The sequence below is a fragment of the Ciconia boyciana genome, chromosome 18 (assembly GCF_034638445.1).
Source record: "Ciconia boyciana chromosome 18, ASM3463844v1, whole genome shotgun sequence".
Taxonomy (NCBI): domain Eukaryota; kingdom Metazoa; phylum Chordata; class Aves; order Ciconiiformes; family Ciconiidae; genus Ciconia; species Ciconia boyciana.
In genome coordinates, this window is record NC_132951.1 from 5,125,815 (window position 1) to 5,144,056 (window position 18,242).

General features: G+C 41.5%; 1 protein-coding gene across 7 annotated transcripts in view; it reads left to right on the forward strand.

Moving 5' to 3' along the window:
• TSC1 (TSC complex subunit 1) overlaps window positions 1–15,916 on the forward strand; it is a 28,921-nt gene extending 13,005 nt beyond the window's left edge. For 5 of the 7 annotated variants that reach the window (XM_072882782.1, XM_072882784.1, XM_072882783.1 and 2 more), the window contains 17 exons: window positions 514–668; window positions 1,011–1,084; window positions 2,532–2,710; window positions 3,179–3,288; window positions 3,525–3,648; window positions 4,037–4,152; window positions 4,477–4,549; window positions 5,937–6,035; window positions 6,135–6,705; window positions 7,451–7,494; window positions 8,120–8,286; window positions 9,195–9,377; window positions 9,748–9,858; window positions 10,432–10,554; window positions 11,585–11,772; window positions 11,886–12,047; window positions 12,826–15,916. In XM_072882782.1, coding sequence (XP_072738883.1) covers window positions 514–668; window positions 1,011–1,084; window positions 2,532–2,710; window positions 3,179–3,288; window positions 3,525–3,648; window positions 4,037–4,152; window positions 4,477–4,549; window positions 5,937–6,035; window positions 6,135–6,705; window positions 7,451–7,494; window positions 8,120–8,286; window positions 9,195–9,377; window positions 9,748–9,858; window positions 10,432–10,554; window positions 11,585–11,772; window positions 11,886–12,047; window positions 12,826–13,312 — 2,966 coding nt within the window. In that variant the 3' untranslated portion in view covers window positions 13,313–15,916. The remainder of the gene's footprint in view (window positions 1–513; window positions 669–1,010; window positions 1,085–2,531; window positions 2,711–3,178; window positions 3,289–3,524; window positions 3,649–4,036; window positions 4,153–4,476; window positions 4,550–5,936; window positions 6,036–6,134; window positions 6,706–7,450; window positions 7,495–8,119; window positions 8,287–9,194; window positions 9,378–9,747; window positions 9,859–10,431; window positions 10,555–11,584; window positions 11,773–11,885; window positions 12,048–12,825) is intronic. The other 2 variants (XM_072882785.1, XM_072882786.1) reach the window with 2 other exon arrangements.
• The last annotated feature ends 2,326 nt before the right edge of the window (window positions 15,917–18,242 follow it).

Consider the following 18,242-nt stretch of genomic DNA (forward strand, 5'->3'; position numbering starts at 1 on the left):
ATGTATGTGTCTCATGGCTGTATGAACAAATGCTACATTAAGCACGTAGAGATGCAATTTAGAGGGCCACTTTGCATTGCAAGATTGGAACTTATAAGATGGCCAGTAAGACACAAGTCTGTTGCAATTGCTTTTTGTGGATACAAGCTTTTAGTTTTTACCTTTGAAGTGAAGCAAACCTTAGTTTTCTTTTTTAATCATTCAGTCAGTCTTGAAGACTCTGGCTCACTATCTAGAGGGATTTCAGGTTTTAACTTGAATAAAAAATGCTGTACTTTGACAGGATACTGGTTGAAATTAATGGTTCATATCTTAATTTTTGGTTTTGCTGTGAGCTGATGAGTAAGTGTTGCCTATTCTCTTGGAAGACTTCACGGTTTCACTAGGGACTGTTCATATTTCGGAAGACTTGTTCCAGTTAACGTTTCAAATTTAAAAGTACTTCGCTTGCATTCTTAGAAGTTTTGTTCTTTTCTCCGATGTAATGAAAATGATTCTAACTACTTTTTCCAGGTCACGTGGCAGAGATTTATCTTGTCCATCTTCATGCCAGCGTCTATGCTCTCTTTCATCGTCTTTATGGAATGTATCCTTGCAATTTTGTCTCCTTTCTGCGTTCTCACTACAGTATGAAGGAAAACTTGGAGACCTTTGAAGAGGTAGTCAAGGTAAAATGCTGCTCGTCTCTGTTATCTGAGACAAGGAATTCATAGCTGTATAAAGGCAGGTATTTGCCAATTTAATACACTACATTGATTTAACTGAGAGCTGCTCAACAAAACAGAATAAAAACAGGCTATTGGAGGACTGAAATCTCAGTTTGGACTGAAATCTCAGTTCGGAGCAAGATCATCTCTTGAAGCTGTGATGATGTGTGTTAGCTTTATCTGTTAAATGTAACATTCTGAAATATTGGGATCAGTAGGTTGCTCATCAGCTTTGTGTAGTTTAGTGCAATCAAAAGATGCTGTACCGATAATACATACTTCTTCTTGCTCTTGCTCATCCAGCCAATGATGGAACATGTGCGAATTCATCCAGAATTAGTGACTGGATCTAAGGACCATGAACTGGACCCACGAAGGTATATATGTTCACTCTGCTATTAGGAAAGGCTATAAATGAACAGCTTTTAGCTGGGTTATTTCAGAAGGCTTACAGCAAAACCTTTTCTGTCAGCAACAGCGTGTGCCAGTGGTGTTTGCCACCCGTATTCATAGGTACACCAGGTAAACATGAAGACTTTCTTCATCCAAGCGTACAGCTGGATGAATAAGCTAAAATTGTTGTGAAAGGCCATTAACAGCAATGTCGGGATTCTAAATTCGTTTCGTGTCTGGGATAGAATCTGTCTTCTACTGAACAGTTGACTTTGTCTTAATTTTATGACTTAACAATAAAACATCCTCATACAGTTCTAAAAGAATTTGCTTATAATGAATAAAGAGAAACTACCACTGACCTGCTTCATTGGCTTAAGGTTTGGGTCATATTTTTTTGGTTTGTTGAAGTACTTGTGGGATTTAAGTGTTTAAAATGGCTTCAGTGTGTCTTGTTTTGGTACCTAGATAATGGTTCAGTTAACAGATCAGTTCTTTTAACAGGTATGTCTTAACATTATCAGCTGTATTAGTTTTCTTTAGAAATAGGCTCATTTGCCTGCAGCAGCACCACTTGCTGCTTTTCTCTTGTCTCCACAGGCCCAGCCACTGAAGAGGAGAAATTGACTCTTGTTGCTGCACAGTAGTGCTCTTGCCCTGCTTTTCAGAGCCACTAGGAAAACACTACTAAATGGGAACCTATTGAATATCACAATGCTCAGTTTTGCAGGCTTCTCTCAGACAGGGGGGAGGGTGGCACCACTAAGGAGTACAACTGGCACAAAACTACCAGTTGAAGCCTTCTGATTTGGTATCTTGCACATAATACCTTACATTCAAAAGCAACTCAGCCTTTAATAGACAGCCTCCTGTGCTTTCTCTTCTTTACAGTGAACTTCCATCCCTTGAAATATTGGGCAGATCTAATCCAGCTGCTTAATTTAGTGAGAAAAAGTTTTCAGAATGAAGGAGGTAGTAGTAATAAAAAAACATTCCCAAAACTTGGGAGGAAAAACACAGACTTGAAACTGGCATTGCAGATGGTATTTGCTTAAATAATATAAGATTCCTTCACTGCTGGCATGTCTAAATTTTGACTACCAACATCTGAGTCTAGTTGAGCTGATTTCTACAGCTGCTGAAGCTCAGGATCAACCAAGTCTTCGTACGCTGTTCCTCCTTTCCAGAGTGCTCCATGGCAGACCTTTATGGATCTCTGTGTCAAACCTGTTTGTCTCCTCTCTGAGACCCCCTCTTACAAGTCATCTGGTTGCAATTTCTGTGTGGTGCCTTGTTCCAGTTTTGGCTGGGAGCATGCAAAGCTGTCTGGAACAAATGAGCTATCCTACAAGCCAATTCCTCATATCTCCAGGAACTCCTGTTTGTAACAATTGACTAACTTACTCTTTTGGATCCAAAAACTGTCTGCAGGTGGAAAAGACTAGAAACTCATGATGTTGTGATAGAATGTGCCAAAATCTCCCTGGACCCTGCAGAAGCCTCGTATGAAGATGGCTATTACTCTGTGTCTCGGAAACTCTGCACAAGCTTAAAACATCATCAAACTGACCCCAGTGCCCGCTATTACATTGACACACAGAGCAGCTATGGTAAGACCTGCCTGATGGCTAATGAATACCCAATTCCTGGAGGAAAACTGGCCCTTTAGCAAAAAGACATCTTACTGATTTATCCCACTTAAAGTCCGATTCTTAGGCACCAGAAAACAAACAGTCGTTTAAGAAAAAAGAAATATATAGATACATGCTCTGGTCATGCAGACATACAGAATGTTGGCAAAGTTGCCTTTCCACTGCCTCTTCTTCCCCTATCCCCCCTGCCCCAAAGCGACAAACAAACCAGAAAAAAAGCTGTAGTATGTAATATATTCAATAGATATTTTCTTGGGCTGGAAGAAAAGTCTCTTTGTTTGGTAGCTAAGACTGTGTATGTTGAATGGATTTGAAATGTTTTGGTTAAAAGCTTTTGAATACTAGCCAGAAGAATAATTGATTTGTATTTGATGTGTAGGATACTTTTAATTTTTTAATTTTTTTTTAATTTTTTTAAACTTTCAGGGACTTCTACCCCATATTCCACTCCTCGGCTAACACTATCACAAATGCCAGGGCAGCTACCTCAGATTCTGAGCCCACAGTCAATACGGCTGTCAACTGAGCCACAGCAGGTAAAGCAGAAGATAAAGCGCAGCATGCTTTTAATTCTTTGCACTTTGTTTGTAGTTTCTCGTGACAATCTAAAAAATTCATATTTCTGAGTAGTCCTGTGAATTCTTCAGAACTTAGTGTACGTTTAAGATTTAATACTCATCTGATTTTCTGTGTCAGAACCTGCATACAGATGCTTCACATGTTCCTTTTCTGAGCTTCACTGATTTGTGTGTTGTGTATTGCTTTTACACAGGTTACCATCTGGAGTCCTTCTGCAGTTTGTGGTATGACCACTCCACCAACCTCTCCTGGAATTGTCCCGTCAGAGTCATCCCAGTCTGCATCACAACCTTACAGCAAAGCTTTTGGCACATCTGGTACGTGCTGTGTTTTGGAATTAGGCCTTCAAGGTTTATTATAATAGAAATTCTGGCTGTAAATTTTGCTGTCAGCTTCTTAAATGGGAATGCCACACTGTGCTGCTTGATAAGCTTAAGTCATTACTTCTGTGAACTGAGTACCTGGTCATCTAGAGCAGTACTAATGCAAACACTGAGATAGGAAATAAGTTACCATGAATTAAGTGCCAAAGTCTGAAACAGGCCTTTTGGAAACCGTGCACTTTTATCTTGGTAAATAGTTGAAGGAGATCTAAGTAGTAAATGGTTGAGATAGTGGTTAAACTTATAATTCTTCACATACAATATTCAGCTGAAATGAGGAGGTGGGAGCCTTGCTGAGAAAACTTTTGCTCCTCCTTTCCAGCAGGGGGGAAAGGAACACCTTTGGGAACGCCAGCCACATCACCTCCTCCACCGTGCACTTCAGATGACTTTGTGCATGTTTCACTCCCTTCAGCTGCTGCCACGCCTCCTAAAAAGGTATAACAAAACTCTTCTGCCAAACAAATCTGATTTTTTTTTTTTCATTGACTTGTCATACATGCAGTGACCATAACTGAGAAGGAAAATGAGAGTAACTGACTTATAAAAAATGTTGCATTTTATTGCAAAAACTTGTTTTCTTCTAAGTTTAGACAACTAGTGCCACTTCAGTTGCAGAGTTTTAAGATGTCTTATATTGGTTTGCTATTTAAGCCATCTGTTTGCAGGAATTTCCTTTCTATGAAACTGTCCAAGAGGTTTGTTTCCAACAGATGTCTGATGCAAAAAATCTATTTTGGTTTTTGGTTTGGTTTTTTTCAGGAGGACAAACCAGATCCTGGGAGGCCTTTACTGTACCGACAGCAAAATGTCATAAACAGCGATAAATCATTGGGTAAACTCCGTTTTCCTCTCCCCATTGCAATAACCTGTTGTAAACAAATCCTGGTTTTATTGACACCTTCCAATTGCCAAACACTTTTCCACAGGTTTTTCTTTCTTTTTTTTTTCTTCTGAGTTCTTCGTAGTTCCAGGATCCTGCCTTAATCTGTGATTCAACTTAAAACCTTCTTGTGATGCTTTTGATTTCATTTTAACTATTCACCTTCAGAAATAGCTTGCAGAATTTTTTTAACTGGCCCTCATGCATACTTATGCATGTTGAAATATACAGATCTACACTGAATGCTGAAAAAAGGATTTTTTTTTTTTTTTAAGCTGATTCTTTGAGGGTGAATTTTTTTTATTAGAAGCAGCAAGTTGTATATGAAGTCTTACATGAGCAAGTTTTGTCACATGTCTGGATCAAACTGTAAGGCTGCATATAAGGATAGATATGATGCTCCCTTTTAAAGGCTCTTGGAAAAACTGTTTTCTATCTACAATTATATTGCTGTACTTGAACCTTTTTTTAAAGTCCTGTGGAATATTGAAATCAACAGTGGATGGTTGAGGAACTCAGCTTCTAATAGGTAAATCTAGATTCCATTTTCCATTCTCTGTCATCTACATATGTGACAGCTGTAGAAGGGGATTTTGGCACTGTATTTGAGACTCCTGTACTGTGAATCTTTACCATCCTCAAAGTGGAGATGGTAGTGAAATTTAAAGCTGGTTTTCCTTGCTGAAGTTGTATAGCTACACTGGAATCTGAACTTTCTGAATTACAAGTTAAGAACAGGCTAGGTTTTTCCCTGGGTTCCTAATCTGTGGCTGAGCTGTGAGCATGAGGTTTCTATCCTGCATGCTTTAGTGTATATCTCTCTGGCAGCTGTCTCAGAGTTTTGATCAGTAGTCACATATTGTAAAGTTTATATTACATCAGTTGGCTAAACTTCCTTTTTTCCAGGTAAGTACTGTGTCCTTGTGTAGCCAGATCAGAAGCTAAAGGGGAGTTTAGTGCTAATGTGGAAGTATAGTAGTCACTCTACACTTGAGCCTCCTTTTTTTTATTATTTATTTAATGGGTTAAATTGCAAACAGCACATCCTTATTCATAGAGGCGGTTGCCTACACTTGTGCAATAGCAAATGTTAAGTTTACAAAATTACATTTCGGGATCAGGACAGACCAGTGACTGATCTCTGAACTGGTTTCCACATGGAATGGAACAGGAGTCAGGTAGCTTCCTCCTTTGAGGAAGCATCTGAAGGAGACACAAGCTTATTCTAAGGCCTTTTCAGCAGTAAAACCCTTCTGTTTTTACAGTAAAACCTGTGCTGTGATAAGGCTGGAGAAAACAGCATCTGTACAACTAACTTTTTTTCTTTTCTTTTCTTCAGACACACCCGGTAGTAAAAGTTCAGTAACCTTAAGTGATCTTCCAGAGTTTTTAGGTGCTTTGTCTTTTGAAGATAGTGCTGAAAAGGACAGAGAGGAAGGTAATTTCTGTCATCCTTATGTACATCTTAGCTAAGGAAATGTTTGTAATGTCAAAATACAAGATGTGTAATTATGCTGCTCCCTCCCATCCTTCTCAGATGCAATATCTAAAGAGATCTCTGAGATCACAACTGATGCTGAACACATGGTGCCTAGAGGAGGATTTGACTCTCCATTTTACCGCACAAATGAAAGTCTGTCAGGCTCTCAAAAGAAGACCCATTCAGTAGTCTCCAGTGTTCAGGGACACAGTCAGACCTCTGAGCCTTTAACATCTTCTCTGGACAAGCCTGGGCCTGAGAGTGCGCGGGAAACACCCAAACAAACATTTACTCCCATAGACAAGCCCTGTGGAGGCTCTGGTGAAAGCCCTGCTGGTAACAGGGAAGGAACCTCTGGGGAGATGAGTATTCTCACTCCCAGCCCTTGCAAAGTACCAGCACAAAGAAGAGTGGTGTTTGGGAGTGGGCAGCCTCCGCTATATGAGCACCTTTTTGAGGTTGCATTACCAAAGACTGCCTACCTCTTTGTTGGCAAGAAGACTGAGGAGCTGCTAAAGAAAGCCAAGGGAACCCAGGATGATGACTGCATGTCCTCTACTTCTCCCGTGGAAGTACTGGACAGACTGATACAGCAAGGAGCGGATGCACACACTAAGGAGCTGAACAAGTAGGTGACTGAGATCTTACTTTGCACACTTTCTTGTTATTCCTTTTTGTGCTGGCTTTCTTTTAATAGCTGTGCCTGAAAAGCAAGTGTCTCTGGAAATCTACAACAAAACCATGTTCTATGAAACATTACTGTTAACTGAGCTAGGGGTTCTGGGTGGAGTATTTTTATATTTGCAGTGGTAACTGGTTTGCTTTGGTATAAAAGAAGGGGCTGTGACCGTAGGACTCTTACTGCCTTCACTGACAGAGCTTGGGATGAAGAAGCAGGGCTGTCGGCTGTGCTGCAGGTGTGGGTTTGGTACCACTGTTAGTGAGATTTGTTTACTATATCAGGTTTAAGTCCCACACTAGATACTCAAAAGCAAATGTAGAGGCCAAGGGGAGATTGACACTTTCTTCTTTCTAATATACATGAAGCTCAGAACTGGAGAACCAGATTTGAGGTTTAGGTATATCTGCTGTATTCCTTTTCATCTTATTACCCTGTATTCTGCTTTGTCCTTATGCTGTTTTCTATGCTTGAGAGAATTTTTCTCCAGCTTTCAAGAAATTATGCCCTCCATCATCTGTCCTTGCAGCCTGCTGCTTGCACAGTTCCTCCTTATTCTCTTCATACCGACTGACCATAATTGTACTTCTATTAGGCTGTAAGCTCTTTTGAGATGGGCATTCCATTTTAAAGTGACTTCCAGAGTGTTTGCATATTTAAACTTACTATTTAATGCTGCATTTTCATTTTTCAGATTGTCTCTGCCAAGCAAATCTGCTGACTGGACTCACTTTGGAGGTGAGGAAGTTTCTCATGTGTTTTGGCAATCTGTTCCTCTGTTATTAGACTTGCTTAAACAATGACCTGCATACTTTTTCTGCCGCATTAGTTAAAAAAAAAAGATGGTGCCCTCCATTAAGTCATGGTTTATCCGCTTAGCGGATAGACATTGTGTTCTAGTGAGATGAGCTGGTTTTTTTCATCTTTGAAAAGTGAAAACTGCCTTCCCCACAATTCTAGACACTTCTGCTTTTGACCGTTAAAGATCTGCTAGCCTTCAGAGTGATGCTGATCATCTAACAGATCCTTCCACCTTTGAAATACTACTTGAATCTAAAACTGATTATTGCTTTTCTTGCTGCTTCACATGTGTGTCATGGTTTTGTGCTCTTAGGCTTCTGTGGTGATGGTGAGCTTGGCTTTTTTTCTTAATAGAAGGAGCAATCCATTTGAAGCATATACATGTTGCTTTGGGAAAAATGTTTAATATTTTAAGTTTGTGTTGGAGATCAAATGGAACAGACAGATTTTAAAGCTGTAATTTCAAAGAAGTCTAATTTGCTTATTTTAGAAAATATTTCCCATATGTGGAACAGGCACGGTACAGTTCAGTAACCTCTTGTGTCTTCTAACTCCAATCCAGGTTCTCCCCCTTCAGATGAGATTCACACCCTGCGTAACCAATTGCTTTTGCTGCACAACCAGTTATTGTATGAACGCTTCAAAAGACAGCAACATGCCCTTCGGAACCGTCGACTCTTGCGAAAAGTGATTAAAGCAACAGCACTGGAGGAACATAATGCTGCCATGGTGAGCAGGGATACAACTCTTAGCAGTCATTTAAACACGCTGATGCTAGAACAAGTATTATTGGTTTGGAACCAGTATCTTTCCGTACCACTCACTTAAAGAAGCCTCGTTTCTCACCTTATTAAAGTCAGTGTTTGTGGAATGACTTGTGGATGAGTTATGTGCACCATGATTATTAAAACCAGTAGTTTCTATTTGACTGTAGGCAACTGAATCAATGGATGCCTGCATGCTTGACCCCTGCCAGCACTTACCTTTGGATAATATTAAAGGCTTCACGGTTAGTGGAGTGGTTACTTAATGTCTGGCTAGATACCTTATTGCATTATTTGAAGAAGTATTGTCCTTCCACTCCTCAATTGAGGAGCAATAGCCAAAACTTCGAAAACTCAAATATTCTTTTCCAGAGGTATTTACTATGGTAAAATTTGAAGTTATAAGTGCATTGAAGGATGTCTCATTACAGATTTAGTCATGTTTCATTCTGTACGTCCATATTATAGCTACTTCCATCTACAGTTTCACCTTTTGATAATTCAGTAGAAAAAACAAAAGTAGCTTTCCAGATAGGTTTTGGAAAATGAACTGTAGCTTCAGCTGAGAAGCCGAAGTCCCTGTCAAAAGCATGAGGTGCAGTGGAAGAACCTGCTGTTGTTCACTGTGCCTTTGGATGTGACTTGGAGTTTTCAGCCTGTCCACTCTAGCGCCATTTAATCTCCTTTTCAGCCAAAAAAAAACCCAAAAGCCTTAAGAATATGCTCTATACAAAACGTTCTATGGACAGAAAAGCGTTACGCCTGCTTGCTATTAATTGGTGCTAGTGCTTTACTTAGCTAGCAGCTTAGGACAGATGTTCTAAATGATAAAGCAGGTGTCTTGTCTGATGCTTCATATGGGGTTCTCAACAGAAAGATCAGCTGAAACTACAGGAAAAAGAAATCCAGGCCTTGAAACTGAGTCTGCAGAAAGAACAGGCAAGGTACCACCAGTTTCAGGAGGAACATGAAAATATAGTGGCTCAGCTTCACAGCCAGATCAGACAGCTGCAACATGACCGGGAGGAATTCTACAACCAGAGCCAGGAATTGCAGGTATGAAGCATGACACTGAACAAAATTCTGTTATCTACTTACTGGTTTTAAAAATAACCTTCCTAATAACATGGCGTGAAATATCTGAGAGAAACTTACATGTTTCTATTGGAGATATTGTCCTAATTCAGAATAAGACAGTGCATAACTGGAAATGCCTACCTTAGTCATTGTCCTTTTGTAGTTCTGTTTTGTCCTGCCTTCAGTTTGGAAATAGGAAAATGCAGTTTCTTAGCTGGTTTTGGGACTTTCACAAGTGCTCAGTATAACTTGATTTACAGTGCTGGGGGTTACAGCCCTCCAGCTGTATGCCATTGCTAGTCCTTATTAAAGTTTCAGAACCCTGAGTGAGTTGTTTTTATTTGAACAGACCAAGCTGGAAGACTGCCGGAATATGATTGCAGATCTGAGGTTAGAATTAAAGAAGGCTAACAACAAGGTGTGTCACACTGAATTGCTTCTTAGCCAAGTTTCTCAAAAGGTAAGAAAAAGTCACTGTTCCCAGGGTCCCTTTGTGTCTTTTTGTTTATTTTTTTTCTGATAATTTTTATCAGGTACTTTTTCTTTCTTGTTCTGAAAGAAGCCTGTGCTTAGTTCCATAGAACCTGATATTAATTGCACAAAAACAACACAGAGAAATGTATTTTGCTGAAGAAACTTTAAACTCAGTTCAAAGGCTTCTGAAACTTCTCATTTTGGCTGCTTTTTCCACAATAGGAATTTGCAGATTGAGCAATATGAACTTGTATTAAAGCTCTGCTAAATCTTGGCATCTTAGTGGTCTTGTTTGTATCAGAAGTTGAATGGACTTCTTGTGTAAGTGGAACATGGTTATGTTAAGGGAAACAATGCCTATATGGTGAAGTTCTGTGTGGACTGTCACGAGCTTTATGCAAACGAATTCTTTTAACACTTATTACCTATGATGCATTGGATTCTTGTCTTTGTCTCCCTTCTTTATAAAAATACCCTGTGAACACAGTGCCTATCAGCTGTGACTCTCCTGCGGAACTCTTCGTTCCAATGTTTGATTCTGTTCAATTTCTCTGTAAAGCTTTCCAACAGTGAATCAGTGCAACAGCAGATGGAGTTCTTGAACAGGCAACTTCTGGTTCTTGGAGAGGTCAATGAGTTGTACCTGGAGCAGCTGCAGCACAAGCACACAGACACTACAAAGGTATGATTGCAGAGTTGCAGAGGAGGCCTTTTGGGGAAGACTGCACTTGAGGTCATCACCGAGCTATTCTCAGCCTTGTGTTCAAAATGAAGGAAATGCCTCATAACTTAGCAGATACTTTGTTTTGAAATTGATTTTTGGGGATTGGATTTAATATTTAATCTTCTGTTCAGATATTTTTGTGCACTGTAGGTTTATGGAATATCTTCAGTGCCCTGTGCCTGAAAGCTGAGAAGGGGATGTTAGGGTACACCTGAAGTCACTTTTAGCCATTTGATGTAAATTCTTAGCAATTTTTTCTTGCCAAAGGCCAAGACTTTACTGTGCTCTTAATATAATTGGCAGCAAACTATTGCTGGTAAAGTAACATTGGGCTCTTATGTTTGTGAAAGTGTATAATGTAGGGTAGTAGTGCTAGAATTTGTAGAAAGATCTTAACCAGGATTTTATGGCTTTTTGTGAGGTGCTGTTTTAAAACAAGCAGTCTTACTCTTCTCACTCAGTTGTTTTCCTATTAAGAGTTAGTATTAACTTTACTAAAACTTCTGTGGTTCATATGGTTTTACTTCCTGACTTCAAAGAAACCTTTTTTTAATTAGAAGCAAGTAAATTACATGACAATATAACTGTTTCTGCGTGAGAGCAAGTAATTAAAGAAGGTGAATAATAAGCGCAAAAAAAAAAAAAGTATCTTACTGGTATTTAATGACAGTCATGTTGCAAAAATGGTTTTAAAATGGAGTTTGTCTATTCTAATCCAGTGCAGAACTGGCAAGTTTGCTTTGCTGAAAAGAGCTTTTCATAAGGAACATTAATGTGCTAATAAATTCCAGTGATGTATAGTTATTTTCACAGTAACTTAATAGTGTACATCGAGTATCCAGTTTTCTGTATCTGTTTTTAGAAATGCTTCTTTTATTCCATCTTGCTTAAAAATGTGCCTATTTATAGCATCAGAAACATGTCTAAAATATTAATAAAAATAACACACAATCAAATTATACTTTAACATTGTGTTCTTTCCTTTGAGGAGGTTGAAATGTTGCACGCTGCTTTTCGGAAAGAACTGGAGAAAGCAAAATTGTGTGTTCAACAGCAAAGCCAAAGGCTTGATGCTTCCCAGAAACGGATAGCTGAACTGGAATCTCAGCTTGCTAAAAAGGACCACCTCTTCCTGGAGCAAAAGAAATACCTGGAAGATGTCAAAATCCAAGCAAGGTAGGAGTTTCCTATGTAAAATTTTAGCTGTGCATTGACAGATGCACTATCATAGTTGAGGCAGAATCTGGAGACACTGGACCTGATGGATTTTGGTTTCTTTTTCTGTTCAGAGGTCAGCTACAAGCAGTGGAAAGTAGGTACAAGGCCCAGAAAAGAATCACACAGGCATTTGAGCTTGAGATCTTGGATCTGTTTGGTCGGCTGGAGAAGAGCAGCCTACTGAAAAAACTTGAAGATGATAAAACAGAAGCAGCTGAAGCAGCAGAAGAAAGGTAAGGGTGATGATGTAAAATATGCTGGACTCATGACCAGCTCCTTGGAAGCTGATATCCTCATGGAATTCCTAGCACTTGCATGCATCATCTCAATATTTCTGTTACTCCCCCTTTTACAGACTGAATCTATTTCAGGACTCTGCCCAGATTACTGAGAGTCATTGGCATAACTGGAAGTACTCATGAAGTACTTTTCAGATAGCTGAACCATTACTCAAAGTTTGAGAGAAACCTCTGGTTTGCTCGTAGAGTGGTCCCTTTAATCGACAAATTGTTACACTGTTGTTAAGTAGTTGTTTTACATGTGTCTTCCTAAAGCGTCTTGGTAGTGGTGTACTTCCCTTCAGATCATACCTTTTTCTTCTACACTAAATTCTGCTACAGCATCAGCATAATTTCTTGCACTGCCAGCAGATTTGTGGCGATCACCTGTGCTTGGGTTAGGTAAAAGAAAGATCTACAATCCAAGGAAGATGTACAGATCTCTTCCTTTACCTTAACAGATCAGGATCCAGTTCCATTCTGCTTTGGGACTATTGTCTGCTTTGGACTTCAAACACCAGATGTTGCAAAGCTGAGTGTATGACACTTTTCTGGTTACCCTCTGTCACTTCTGCTTTGCTACAAAACGGTGAAAGGAAAACTGTTGAAGTACATAAGCAGTAGCAGAAATGGAAAGTAATCGAAGTAACCTGCCTTCCCCAGCATTTCCTTTTCCACTGTAAATAGTTGCTACCATTTCCTTGACACTGTATCCTCTCTCTTTCCAAAACAGGCTGGATTGTGGTAATGAAGATACTGTGGCGGGATACAGTGAAGAAACAATTGGTAGAAATGGAGAGACCAAACCTCCCAGCACTCGAGGTAGTAGTAGCAGTAAGGGGGGCAGCAGCAGTGAGCTCTCCACCCCAGAAAAACCCCAGAACCAGAGATTCAGCAGTCGCTGGGAGACATCTGTGTTGCTGGAGCCCTCGACTACTGTCCCACTGACTGTAGGTTCACTCCCCAGCTCCAAGAGCTTCCTTGGAATGAAGGCACGAGAATTATTTCGCAACAAGAGTGAGAGCCAGTGTGATGAGGAGGGTGTAACCATCAACAGGCTTTCTGAGGCTCTAAAGACTGAACTATGTAAAGATCCAAGCATGGAGACAAAGGCCCCTCCAAGCCCTGATAACCTTAGCCTCTCACCCAAGATCCAGGAAAGCAGTGTTGGACAGCTTCATATCATGGACTACAATGAAACTCATCATGACCACAGTTAAAAAGGAAGATAGTCAATCAGTGTTATTTTCATATTCTTGGCATAGAACAGGAGGTGTGAATGCAAGTTTAACTAAAAGCTTTTATGTTTCTTTGGTCTGAGCAGCTAGCTCATGCAGCGGAATAGGATTGATGTCCAGAAACGGAAGAAGGCTGCTGAACGAATGCAAAGTGGATTTTTGGGTCTGGAATTGAAATGCCCAGCCTCACTCTTGCTTCTTTCTCAAATTCAGTCCTTAGCAGCGTGTACTAATTTGAAGGGACAACTATTAGCATTTGCAAGTATTTTTTCCCTTTCTCCCCGTCCCCAGTGAGTGGCTGCGTTTATGAACTTGAGTGCAATATGAGGCCAAATTAACATTTGTGAGTCTACTATGAATGCTTTGTATTTCCTTGCAAGCTTCCAATTTAGAGCAGTTAATTGTGCTGCCTGTCCGGGTGACTTCGGTTGCTTTCATCCTGGAAAGAAGCAGCACTAGAATTTCTAGTGCATTCATCTAAAGGTCTCTATTTTGCCTGTCCACTGTCCCACATCCCTCAGAGCCCAGTCTTCATTAAGTTGGACTCTGATTGTCAAATACCTAAACGTTTAAAGAACAGTGTACCTCTGCAAAACGATTCATTCGCCCTAATTCATGATCATTGTTTATATTGTCCTTAACATTTCCTGGGAAGTTATATTTGAACAGACGCTTAATAAGGAGCTGGAGCTTGTAATGCAGAAGAGACCGTATATGCTGAAGACTTGTTAAAACACTAGCTTCTGATCTTTTTGGTATTTTAAGTGTTTGCCTGACAGACTGGTACTGACCTCAGACTGGTTCGTATGGGAAAGCAGTTGGGGTGGGGGAAGAGGGAGAAGGAAGCTTTACTCAAGTAGGGAGAGCATGCAGAACGTGTATGTAGAATTGCAAGCTTATGAAGATTGGCAGAAGAGCATTTGTTTCTCTAATCAGGGAAATACTTGTGCTGCCTGACCCTCCTTCATAGTTCTGGTCTTTGTTCCAAGACTGAGCAAGACCGCTGTGTTTTGAGTCCAAGAAATTGGCTTCATTGTTCCTGGGAATATGTTTTCAGGCTTGACTTAGAGAATATGCTTTCCTTTGAGTGCTGTTCTGCTCAGACTGCAGCACATTTTTCAGCTCAGCAATGTCAATTTGGCTCTAGGTATCTCCCCTTCACCCTCATCCCATTTCCTTAGAAGACAAGGCTGAAGACGAAGCCTGCTCAAACTGAGAATCAGAATTCTGTCGTGAAGCCTTTCTGCGTTAATCATGTTTTAAGTCAATGATGAGCCTTCTGTGAAGGAGGATTGTGGGATCAGGGCTTGTCAGTGGTCAGACTCAATCTCCTTCGTGACAGAACAGAGCCCGCTGTTAGGAAGGCAGCGTGCTTGTTTTAAATGTTAGCTATGTCTGGGTCCAGGCGTACTTAGACATATCAGGCTTCACAGTTACCCTGCATCACACGTGGCCTCTTTTCTGAAACGTTCTGTGGGTGGCAGCTGCTGTTTAAGAATCGTCTCACATATAAATCAAGTCCAAGTACACTTGCACTTGTAGTTCAAATCCCTTCTTAACCTGAATAGGAACAGGACTCTGTCAAAGCGGCTGGCAATATGCTAACTTGCACCTGACAGTACTTTTCCTCCCATTTCCGCTTCTTCCATAACACCTAGGGTCTAAATACATTTCTGCCTGTCTCAGTTATTCTCAGTGTCCTTGCGGTTGGTCAGTCCTAACTCTGAAAGTAAAGGTGAACTTCAGTGGTTTTGTCAAAGCTTGAATCTGCATGGAATAGAAAATAGCGAGTTGGTTGTAAGTGACAGACTGGTTTTGTCGACATGTCTATAGGCTTTCTAAGACTTAGTGGTAGCAAACGTGGTAGCGTATGTTTCGGTAAGATTTGGAGGTTTCCTGCCCCTTGCCCCACCGGCCAGGGATGAACGGTTTGCACGTTGCCCTTGAAGGGCAGGCTCCGCCGTTGGATGCCCTGTTGGAGGAGTTCGTTAGCCCATCCTTCTGCTTTGCCGAGCCCGGGAGAGTGTCTTGCTTATATGATGACTTCACTTGTTCTGAGGAGAGGCGGTTTTTGTTGTCGGTTACAAAAATGCCCTGGCGGTAATGCAAGCTCATTGATAAGGTGGCTTTTTTCTTCTTTTAAAAAGGATTTTAGCACCGGGATAGTAATGGAAACCACTTTAGGTTTGTTTATGGACCACAAAGATTATGGAGGAACAAATTTTGCAATTTTTTTTGTAAGTCTAAAAATCATGGATCTGCTGTATGTAGTTAACTTGCAGTTTGTTTGAAGGGGTCCCATCAGTGAAGTGGAAACAGATTTTTTTTTTTAACTGACTGCTTTTAGTTAAATCTAAAATTGCTGTCTTTGTCAAGTTAATCTGTTCCCTGCCTCGCTCTTTGTAAGCATGTTAAACAATCCACATTAAATGCCATAAATATGAAATACAAGGAAATGGTACAATCGTAAGCTAAAGAGAACTTAAACCAAAAGGAGGTTTTGCTGTCCTTATTAGAATGTTCTAAAATGTCAAGGCAGTTGCTTGTGTTTAACTGTGAACAAATAAAATGTATTGTTTTGCACTACTCTGCGTTAAATTCCCTGCAAGCTGATCTCTTTGGGACCGAGCCATGCTGAGACAAAACATGCAGAAACAAGTTCAGTATCAAAGCATCTCCCAAGCTCTGCCTAGTACCGAGCAGATAAGTGGTTCTGCCCCTTTTTGCATGGGGTTCATCATTAGAAGCTCATTTTTCCGCGTGGAGCCAAAGCCTTTTTTCTTCTGTGAAAAACAAACTCGATGACGACATGCTGGTATAGTCCATAACTGAACTGCAAACAGGTCAGTGCTGCAGATCTGCGTATGGGCTTTCTCTGTGGCATTGTTCACTTAGGCGAGAGACTACGCAGTGATTAGACAAATTAATAAAATGAAAAAGGCTGTTGTTTGCAAAGCTGAGGACACTGTCAGAAGCTGGCTGGCTCGCTCTGTCCCATCTACGTGCTTTTCTCTTCTGTACTCTGCTCAAGAGTCACTGTGCACATGGGGGGACAGCTTCTCAGTTCAAGGGGAGCTCTGGGGCCATTTTACTGTGAGCTTACCCTAGCAGGTTAAGGTTGTTCTCTTGTTTTGTTTTTTAATTTTTTCCAGACTGGCACTTTCTTACTTTTTTTTTTTCCTTTTCTGAAATCAATATTTGAAAGGTTGCTCAAAGCAATTTAGAAATTCATACATGAACCTCAGCATTCCAGTTAAGGACAGAGTATAATTCTTAAATTTGAACAACATGTGCAAGGGGATGGCGCCAGTGACATAGAGCCTGTTCGTGAAGATGCTTTGCCTGAGTAACCGTGTTTGGGGAGAATTTTATGTAGAAGCTACCATAAAGGTTCTCTTGGGGTCAGGTGATACAGAAAGTTGTCTTTGGGCCTTCGGCATTGGGATGAGTTCTATAACATGGTGTAAGTGAAAAGAAAACAAAGCAGAAAGTGAATTTGACTTGCTCTTACCTATTTTACATCAGTTTTGCATATCCCTTAACGAGCTTAGCATTGAAAAGCTGCATTTGCCAGTGTAAAAAAATAATTAGATATCTATTACCCACAGAAGTGCATCCACTGGGGTACAAAAAGAGAAAAATAAAGTACCTTCCTTACTCACTAAGTAATATGGTTGGTAGTTCATAACCCAGCTGTAAGTAATAAACAGGCAGTAGACATTAGGGAAGGGAATAATTTCATTTCCTGAATTTAAAGCATCTTTGCTGATGGATCTTGATTTATTGGGTGGTGCAATGGTGGATTTTAAAAGTAAGTGGTTACAAAATACTTTAGAAAATCAGCAAGATTTGAGTCACTTTCTTCATACATTCATAGAAGCAAGAGCTTTGCAAGTGAAGTTGAGTTCGTGTTCACGTAGGCTTTACTTTCCAGACAAAACTTTATTCCAAATGATTTTGACTGATGTTCTTCATGATTTTGGTGTCTGTGAGCTTTACTTGGCTAAACCTTTTTCCTTGAAGTCCTCTTCAGTGCAAGTGCACCCTCTAGTTTTGGACTCGCTCGGTGATTTAATGGCTGCCAAACACCATTTACGGTTTCTTCAAAGCAGTCTGTGCTCTGTCGCGGTGACACAGCGCTTGCTTTTCGAAAAGCTCAGTTTAAACCGGTGCTGCACCATAACGAAGTGCCTCAGAACTCGTACGAAAACAGCTATCCTGTTGACTACGGTGTGTTCACAAAGCAGCGAGCTGATGGCACAGGCTGGTGGGGACAGGAACAGCCGATCCCGCTCCTGAGGTGACAGCTACTTGTGACAGCAGCCGGAGCGGGTGGCCGGCACCTGCCCTTCGGCTCCTGGGGAGGCAGCCGGGGGTGCGGCGTTGCTGTAGCCCCCGGGTTCCCTTACGTGTAAGAAACGTTGAAAAGCCCCTTTAGATTGGGGGTTGGGGGGACAGCAGGATTCTCGGAACTTTTTAAAAATGGCTTTTAAGAGCCTTGGCCCGCTGGATGCTCAAGTGAGGGTGCGATAGTGGGGCAGGGCGGGGAGACCCGGCCCTGGGGAGGGGAGAGAGCCCGCCAAGGGGCGAGGGGGAGCCCGGCCCTGGGGAGGGGGGAGAGGAGCCCGCCGAGGGGCGAGGGGAGAGCCCGGCCCTGGCGAGGGGGGAGAGAGCCCGCCGAGGGGAGAGCCCGGCCCGGGGCGGGGGAAGAGAGCCCGCCGAGGGGAGAGGGGAGAGCCCGGCCCGGGGCGGGGGAAGAGAGCCCGCCAAGGGGCGAGGGGAGAGCCCGGCCTTGGGGAGGGGGGAGAGAGCCCGCCGAGGGGCGAGGGGAGAGCCCGGCCCTGGGGAGGGGGGAGAGAGCCCGCCGAGGGGCGAGGGGAGAGCCCGGCCCTGGGGAGGGGGGAGAGAGCCC